Below are 8800 nucleotides of genomic sequence, written 5' to 3'. Positions count from 1 at the left end.
CAACCTTGTCCATAAGTGTGGGTTTTGTCTAAGACTGACTTGATGTTTACTTGTGCGATAACAAATTTAACAATTGCATCCTTGTGCCGAAACCGAATAATACAACACCGTTGCACGTTGTTGTGTAATAATCTACTAAGTTAAGCATGTATTATTGTTTATGTTGTAGACTAGAGGCAGTGTATGCATGAACTGTGAGAACATGGCTGACAGTAAAAAATACTTGTGAAGCACTAGATAAGGCAGTGCATCATAAGCTCATCATATGGATCTTGCTAAAATGATTTTATCACCAATTATACTTATTATTATTTCGTGGCAGATGAGGTAGTGGTATACGTGGCCAATGGGTCGTGCATGGGCTAGCATGCCCTGGGTCCGTCATGAGACAGCGATCACGACTTGAACGATAGAGGTGGGATAGCGACTTGCGTGACTGGGCCGCTGCGATTACTTGTTGCTCTCGCTCCTCGCTAACTTACGTGAAACTGTTAGTGGGTCGCTTTGCCAGAAACATTAAACTATGTGAGGGTCGTGGACTTGTGCGCAAGCGGCGTCACTTCTACATACTTATGTTGCTGGGTGATTTCTTTGAGCTTGCCACCTGATTCTCTGGCAGGGGCAGACCAAGCCTAATATGTAAGTCAGGATCTAATCTATACTACTCTATTAAGAAGCAAAAGTTAACGTCCATGGTGTGTACCATGCCCTGCCCGGACACGCCCCCCCCCTCCGCGACACTCTGCCTATCGAGCTAGCACCAGCGCCACTCATGCCCCCTTGCCTGTCGCCACAGTGCGCGCCCCTGCCCATGCCCGCCTACCCCTCTCCCCTCGCTATGATGATGTGATGCACAGATCGGCACGGCGCGGGAGCTCGGTCGCATGAGGTGCCTCGTCGTAGTCGGCGCCCAAGACAGCCCTCGTCCCCGCGCGCCCCGCGATGACCGTCATAGGAGACACCGGCACCGACCATGCCGTGATCCCTCTCGACCTCCTCATCCCCCGTCTCGCCCATCCTGTTGTGCGCCGCATCCGCCTCCATCGCCACCACCCCTCCTCATCCTCCATTTGCCGCCTCGACGAAGACCCCGCCGCTTCCGCCTCTGACATCGCGCGGGAGCACCAGACCTGCGCTTGTGCAACATCAGTGTGGAACGTGAGGGAGCACCGTCACATAGTCCATCAAGTTCTTCATCACATCGTATGCCCTCGTCTGATCCCCTTCTCTCTTTTGTTGCCTTCACCCGCCTTGTGTCCTAGTCCGCTGTGTTTGGGTTTGGGGGTCGGGCACGAGCGTGATTGGATCCGCTTACGGTTCTGATGGTCAGAGTTGCCTCAAGTCATGACATTGCTCAATTGTCCCCTTTTATGGACATCCTATTTCTTTTATCTTTGCCTATACAACTAAAGGAATGAATTATGATAGACTGGGAATGTAATCGCCTGTGTTCTTTGCATTTGATCCTCAATTGTTATTTGTTTCTTCCTCTCCTCTCTCTCTAGTTCTCTTGCTTGCAGTTGATTCTATATCAATTAAGTTGCTCCCGAGTTATCCGCAATTATTTGAGCTACTTGTGCTGAAAGAACTCTCTCTCTCTCGCACACTCTGATTGTTCTTATTCTCGTTCTAACACCTAACCGGGGTTGAAGTTTGTGTTTAAAGTTACAAATTCCAGGTTCCGCATATTCACTCTCTCTAAACGACTTTCAGTTACAAGGAAATTAATTAACCCCATCATATCCTAACTAAATGCAATAAATATAGGACAAACACTTGGAAGTCGTAAAATGTGATGACTATGTTGTAGAGATGAGAGACAATAATAACTGTGTTTATAGATATGTGGTGAAGCAGGCGACTTTCAGTTACAAGAAAATATATTATCCCCATCGTATCCCAACTAAATGCAAGGGAATGTTTGTGCTAGGAGTGGCAATATAGAGGGAAACCATGCCACCATGCCTTATTTCTAATATCGCACAACCGTCCGTGACACCATGCCTTGTGTCTAATAACCACACAACAATTTAGAGATATAATGATGGAGGAGTTCGCTGATGATTTATACTCAGTTGAGATGTTTAGTAAAGCGTATGCAAGATTGGTATAGCTAATATTGCCAAGAAGACAAAATTAAAACTTATGCTAACACGTAGAGGTGCAGCCGGTCTCGTCGCAGCTTTCCCTCCTTCAAGCTTCATCTGCAGCGTCGTCGCGCTGGCCATTGACAGCGTTGGAAGCCTGACCGGCAGCGAGGGCAGCTTTGCTGGCGGCATCGCTACCAATCCGAGCAGCTGCGGTAACACCTGACGCCAAGAAAACATAGGACGAATCCATGATGGCAACGAAGACAAAGCCGGCGCAAGGGAGGCGAACTCAGCTCCGGCGGAAGGCGAAAACCTAGCTTAGCTTCGAGAAGTACGAGGAGCGGAGGAGGGAGAGAATGGGGAGCCCGATCCGTTTTGCGTAACGGGGCCAGTACTTGAGAATGGGGAGAACTCAGCTCCGACGTCTACAGCATTACAGTTGATGAAGGTGGAGAACGGTGAAGTCATACCGAAATATCAAACGTGCGACTATTATAATAATTAAATTCCAATTAGGGATAATATTTTTACAAAGCCCGTTGTTCGGGTACTGCCGATCCAATAAAACTCCTGCCATTGTCCTATCTCTTTCTCCTCCATTCCCCACTGCATGCGCGCTACCTTGGCGACGACTGGTTGACCGCCGCTGCCGCTCTAGAGCAGGTGCCCACTGCCCAGGTATTCTTCTGGTCCTTCGCCGGCGACAAGCACAACCAGGTGCGCCCACCCCCTTTCTCGTCTCGTCCTGCTGTGCGAAACCGAGCACCCAAACCCTAACTTAAAGCTATTTGTATCCGGATCTGATCTATGCATGTATTATGCCTACTAACATTATTTTGCAAATAATCATCACCCATGTCCTTTACTGGGTCCGCCCCAGCTAAAAAAAAAACGTGGTAGCCTCTTGACCTTCTAGTTGTTGTCAGTTGTTCATTAGCCTTGGCCGATATTTTTTTTCTTCTTCTGTGAGGTTTGACTGTACTGTGAACATGTTAAGTAGTAATTTGGAAATGGCTCCAATGATTAATCTCTTATAACGTTTTGTTGATTTGTTGACTGCGAGTCTCTGTATATTAACTATTTATGTACTACTAGATTTCATGTGCTCTTAAATGTCCAAGAGAACCATCTTTTAGGGAGTGTGTGTATTAAAACCGAGTGCAAAAGAATGCAGAATTCATTCGGAAAGTTTTTCTTGAAGCTTAGAGTATATTATGAATCCACAACCTGAGAATAGAGTGTAAGCTCCACCATTAATAGTCTAGTCTGTAGCATCAGCTCTGAAATTATTCATAGGAAGTCTATTTTACTCCCTAAAGTGTTGCTTGAATTTGTTTATCACCTTTTTTTATGTGTTTAGTTAGCCCCCTGGTTTTACAATACAATGTTTAATGCTGTCATATGTAGCTATTTATTTGTATTTGCGCCATAGGACATGCGGCTCCTCATTACTCTGGTAATTTGTGTGTGGCTTGCTTTTGAGAATATTATATAGTAATTTCCATGTGACCACATTCATAACTCGGGGCAGTGTGCACAACTTAATGAAATTTATATGTCAATAACTTAAATATCGGTGTCCATTTTGAGGTATACTGATTTTTTCTACTGTGTTCACATCTGTCTTTGGATGACATTGGATATAACCACTCTCTTTTCGATAGAAACAGCTGTGCTCAATGTACTACCAATATTTACTCTCATTTTGGTATTACTCTTTTTGTAATATGCTTATGTTCAATCACTTATGCTTTCCAGCTTCTTTGTTCCTCTCTTTGTCTGATGCTCTTGGTCATCACATCTGGTATTTATGCAGGGTGATTCAAGTACTCTGCTTTCACCAATATGTCTGACGGTCAGGAAACTGACAAAAACATTGAGATTTGGAAGATCAAGAAGTTGATCAAGGCATTGGAATCTGCTAGAGGCAATGGCACCAGCATGATCTCTCTGATTATGCCACCACGTGACCAAATTTCCCGTGTGACCAAGATGTTGGGTGATGAATATGGTACTGCTTCAAATATTAAGAGTAGAGTCAACCGGCAATCTGTTTTAGCAGCCATCACCTCAGCTCAGCAGAGGCTGAAGCTGTATAACAAGGTTCCCCCAAATGGACTTGTTCTCTACACTGGAACAATTGTTACTGAAGATGGCAAGGAAAAGAAAGTCACTATTGATTTTGAGCCCTTCAAGCCTATCAATGCATCCCTGTACCTTTGTGACAATAAGTTCCACACTGAAGCTTTGAATGAACTCTTGGAATCTGATGACAAGTTTGGTTTCATTGTTATGGATGGTAATGGAACTCTTTTTGGTACACTGAGTGGCAATACTCGTGAAGTGCTTCACAAATTCACTGTTGATCTCCCAAAGAAGCATGGAAGAGGAGGTCAATCTGCCCTTCGCTTTGCTCGGCTTCGAATGGAAAAACGTCATAATTATGTCCGAAAGACAGCTGAGCTTGCTACACAATTTTTTATCAATCCAGCTACCAGTCAGCCTAATGTTGCTGGACTTATATTGGCTGGTTCTGCTGATTTTAAGACAGAACTGAGCCAATCTGACATGTTTGATCAGCGTCTCCAGGCCAAAATACTTAATGTTGTTGATGTTTCATATGGTGGGGAGAACGGTTTTAACCAAGCTATTGAGTTGTCAGCTGAAATTCTAGCAAATGTGAAGTTCATACAAGAGAAAAAGCTGATTGGAAAGTATTTTGAAGAAATTAGTCAAGATACGGGTAAGTATGTGTTTGGTGTTGATGACACACTGAAAGCCCTTGAAATGGGCGCTGTGGAAACACTGATAGTGTGGGAAAACCTTGATGTCAACAGATATGTGCTTAAGAATACTGCAACTGGAGAAACTGTTATCAAACATCTGAATAAAGAGCAAGAAGCTGACCAGAGTCATTTCCGTGATCCATCTACCAATGCTGAGCTGGAGGTTCAGGAGAAAACTTCGCTCTTGGAATGGTTTGCCAATGAGTACAAAAAGTTTGGGTGCACACTTGAGTTTGTTACCAACAAATCTCAAGAAGGATCTCAGTTTTGCAGAGGATTTGGTGGCATTGGTGGCATGTTGCGCTATCAACTGGACATCCGTTCTTTCGACGAGCTTTCTGATGACGAAGGTGTCTATGAAGATTCTGATTAAGCAAACGTCATTCATATGGCTGTGCTGGACCCTGGATTGATGCAATTGCTCGTGTTGTTCTTCTATTTTTTTGCTTGATTAGTCGGTTTTTGAGGAGATCGCCACTTGAGACACTTGCTTTGTTTCCTATGCCGCAGCATACAATTGCAATGTCAAGCACATCATTACAATCTGGTTGATACCTCATGTACTGTTGTTATGTTGACATCGGCTCTGTCCAATATTTATCAAGATTTGGTGTAGCGAATCATCTACATGTTTCCACAAAGTTAGTTTTTTTTTGGGAGTTGGGATATGTTTGTTTCCCTTTTGAATTTTGCTACATTCAAACTGTGGTTGATTCAGCACCATCTTAGTCATAGCACGATTAAACTGGCTTAAAGTGTCTTCTATTCATGCATACCATTAAAACGCTCTACATTATACAAAAGATCAAGTTTGAATTCTACATGCATGCGTGAGCATGGATCATTTCTTTGGCAATGCTTTCTCCCATCCCCCGCAGGAATCGTCACAACAGCTCTCCTCGCCTATGACCCTGTTGATCGTCCTCCCAACGCAGCTCGCCGACGAGCACCCGCTGTCCCGGGCGTTGTCGAAGTCCGGCACAAACCCCATGAAGATGGGCGGCTGCACGTCATTCTCCCCGTTCGTCTGGTACACCTTCTCGACGCCGCCATCCTTGCGAAACCTGACCGTGCAGCCGCCGATCAGCTGGGAGCAGAAGAGGTTGTCGTGGCCCGGGTTCTCGAACACCCGGACGCCGTGCGCCCAGCACCGGTTTGCGCCGCGGTACGAGCAGAGCACCTCGAACACCTCGTCGCCGTGCACGGCGGGGAACGTCAGGTTGGCCTCCGCGCCGCTGGGGATGTCGGCGTGCGCCGACCACGCCGACCGGTTGTGGTTGTGCTCGCCGAAGCCGTAGCAGCGCAGCTCCACGTTGCCGTCGGCCAGGTCCATCTCCTCGCCGACCTCCTGCTCGTTGCTCACCACGATGAGGCGGAGCACCTCGGTGGAGACGAAGGGCGACGGCAGGTGGCGGCACTGGTAGTGGAACAAGGAGCTGAGCGTGACCGCGGTGACTATGGCGACGGCGAGCGCCGCGAACTTGACGGGCGCCGTGGCCATGGCGATGCGACGGCGGTGGCGGTGGCGGTGGCGCGCGGACGGAGCTTGGGTCGCGGGGACGGACGATCGCGTGGTACGTGTCTGGTGGAGGTCCGCATGCAAAATGGCGCGCGTGTGGTCGATGCATGTTTGGAGATCGATGGCTTTGGCTGAGGTTTGCCGAGGAAGGCAAACTTAGACAGCGGACGGAGAGGAATGAGCTTAGCTTGGTTGCAGTTTAGGACTTGCACCGCCCCTAATTTTGGGTGATTAGGCTGTCTCCAGTAGTTCTTCTGTTATCCCATTCTTTATCTCATCCTATATTTAAGCATTACTTTACAAGCAGTGCATCTATAGTGTTAATCACCTATATTACACGATCCTTCACTACAATTTGCCATGATGGGCTGGGTTAATCAACTCATTTTAGAGGTTAGGGAACAAGGTCTAAAGACGGAGAGGACTAGAGTGAGTATCTAGCATGCCTCTGGAGCAAAACTTTAAAGGAGAGCTAGCTAGTTAGAGGCTACTGGACACCTTAGCTCAGCTCCGGAGTTATTAACTCCGTCGGTACAATTTTTAGAGTACCTCATTTGGTACTATGAAATCTTTTACAACCAAACTAGATATAGTGTTTGAAGGTATATACACATCAATGCCATTATTAAAAAAATGTTTCTCGACGGTGGCTGCATGCTCACGTTAAGAAGGTCGGGGCCCTGTATCTCCAACCGTGGTCAGGGTGTTCGTCGCACCAATTCGAGCCGCACATCGGTCATCTATGAAAGTATGCTTAATCCGTGTGGTACTCGTATTCATTGGGGTTCATCCTGGTGCATCGGTAATGGGGATTTTGGGTAGTTGTTCACCCGTGGTCGTCTTTACGCGGATTAGTGTGCGGGGAAGCATGACGCAGATGATGCGAGGCGTAGACGATAACTCGCCCGTCGAGGCCATCGACTTTGACCTCTTCGTATTTAGGTTGGATTTGTCCTGATTTGGGCGAACTGTTGGCTTACAATTTTGGATTTTTTAAATGGATTCAAGCTTACAATTTACAAAGTAGCAAACGAGGTACATAGACCCGATGGAAGGGCACTGCCCGGAGCCTATCTTCATGAATCATGACGACGACGGTGATAGCTTCCCTGGCTCTGAGCGGGGGCGGGAGCGAGCGGTCGTCAAAGGAGGATTGGAGTGAGCGCCGACACACTCTACGTTTATCCGACGCGCAAGGAATCTAGCGCATGGTTTAGCGGCTTCCACGGGAAGGGAACTAGAGCGCATGCAAATAGTAAATACAGAGTAACGCTAGGGATAAAAACGAGCCGAGCTGATTTAGTGGATGACACGAGCTCGGTTTGATTCGTCCACGGGACGAGCTTAAGAATGAGGCTTCGCTCGTGAGCCATACAATGGAAATATTATTGCATTATATATTAAATTAATAGTATGTAAATATAGAATATAAAATCACCATTCAATATTACCATTCAATATTATGAGTAATCTAAATTTTGAATTGTTATATACTATAGTGTATTACGCGCGCCCGTGCACGCGTACTGAACTACATTGTGAAATAATAATTTTATGAGCACGTTGAATTAGATATCGTATCACGGTCATATGTACTACGGAAATAGTAGTTATGAAGCAAATAAGTACATGACTAAACTTAAGCAGATTTGTATCACGATCATATGTACAACGGAAATAGTAGTTATGGAGCAGATAATTACATAAGTGCAGATCCAAACTTAAGTAGATTGTAGTTCTTACAATAGTTATAGAGTAAACTGATCTGCTAATGCATAATATTAAGTAATATTTGAATACCATACATCAAGAGTTAATTACACTTCGTTCGTGGGGGTTGCATGAATATATACATAGTTGTAAAGGCTTTAGCAGTTTGGTTATCTATACACAAAGGCATTCTTGCTCCAAAAGTGATGATGCCTTTCATAGTTACGCAAAGCAACTACCTATACATAAACACAAAGAGAAGATCAATTGTGTCTAAAGTGCTTGTTAGTTACTATATTGTTGTGCAAAGTTTAGAGGGGCGAGGAATAATATACAAACTATATTGTTACTAAGCTTTGTACAACAAAGGATCATAGACGGTGTTGTACCTTCATGCAATTCACAACAATCTAATGGTAATGGTTTTGGTGTCTATAGAATCTGATCGAAGTCTGTGAAGTTGGCTAGACTTTATCCTACATATGCATTGTACGACCAATATGAATTACAACCTATAACTATAAAAAAGAAAGTTATTTGCCTTTTTGTTTTCAATAATCCTATATACCACATACTTCTTAGGTGGTGATGAAAAGTCTTCTTTGTTAAGCTGACTTGCATTTTGCTCATCATCCTATGATTAAGTGGATAAGAACTATAAAATCATTTTGCTAGTTTAAAGTAGAAGTACAGTT

At 45.0% G+C, this 8800-nt stretch overlaps 1 protein-coding gene across 2 annotated transcripts; it reads left to right on the top strand.

Moving 5' to 3' along the window:
* Positions 1–2601: 2601 nt before the first annotated feature.
* Positions 2602–5530, top strand: LOC100285172 (eukaryotic peptide chain release factor subunit 1-1). 2 transcript variants are annotated; one of them, XM_023302512.2, is made up of 2 exons: positions 2602–2768; positions 3907–5530. In XM_023302512.2, the coding sequence occupies exon 2, from the start codon at positions 3936–3938 to the stop codon at positions 5247–5249; it is 1314 nt and encodes a 437-aa protein (XP_023158280.1). In that variant the 5' UTR covers positions 2602–2768; positions 3907–3935; the 3' UTR covers positions 5250–5530. The 2 variants fall into 2 exon arrangements, with proteins under 2 accessions (XP_023158280.1, NP_001151538.1); NM_001158066.2 differs by having other exon boundaries at positions 2697–2807; positions 3907–5406.
* Positions 5531–8800: the final 3270 nt, after the last annotated feature.

Source organism: Zea mays, chromosome 5, assembly GCF_902167145.1.
Source record: "Zea mays cultivar B73 chromosome 5, Zm-B73-REFERENCE-NAM-5.0, whole genome shotgun sequence".
In the NCBI taxonomy this organism is placed as follows: domain Eukaryota; kingdom Viridiplantae; phylum Streptophyta; class Magnoliopsida; order Poales; family Poaceae; genus Zea; species Zea mays.
This window is presented reverse-complemented; position numbering and strand designations above follow the sequence as displayed.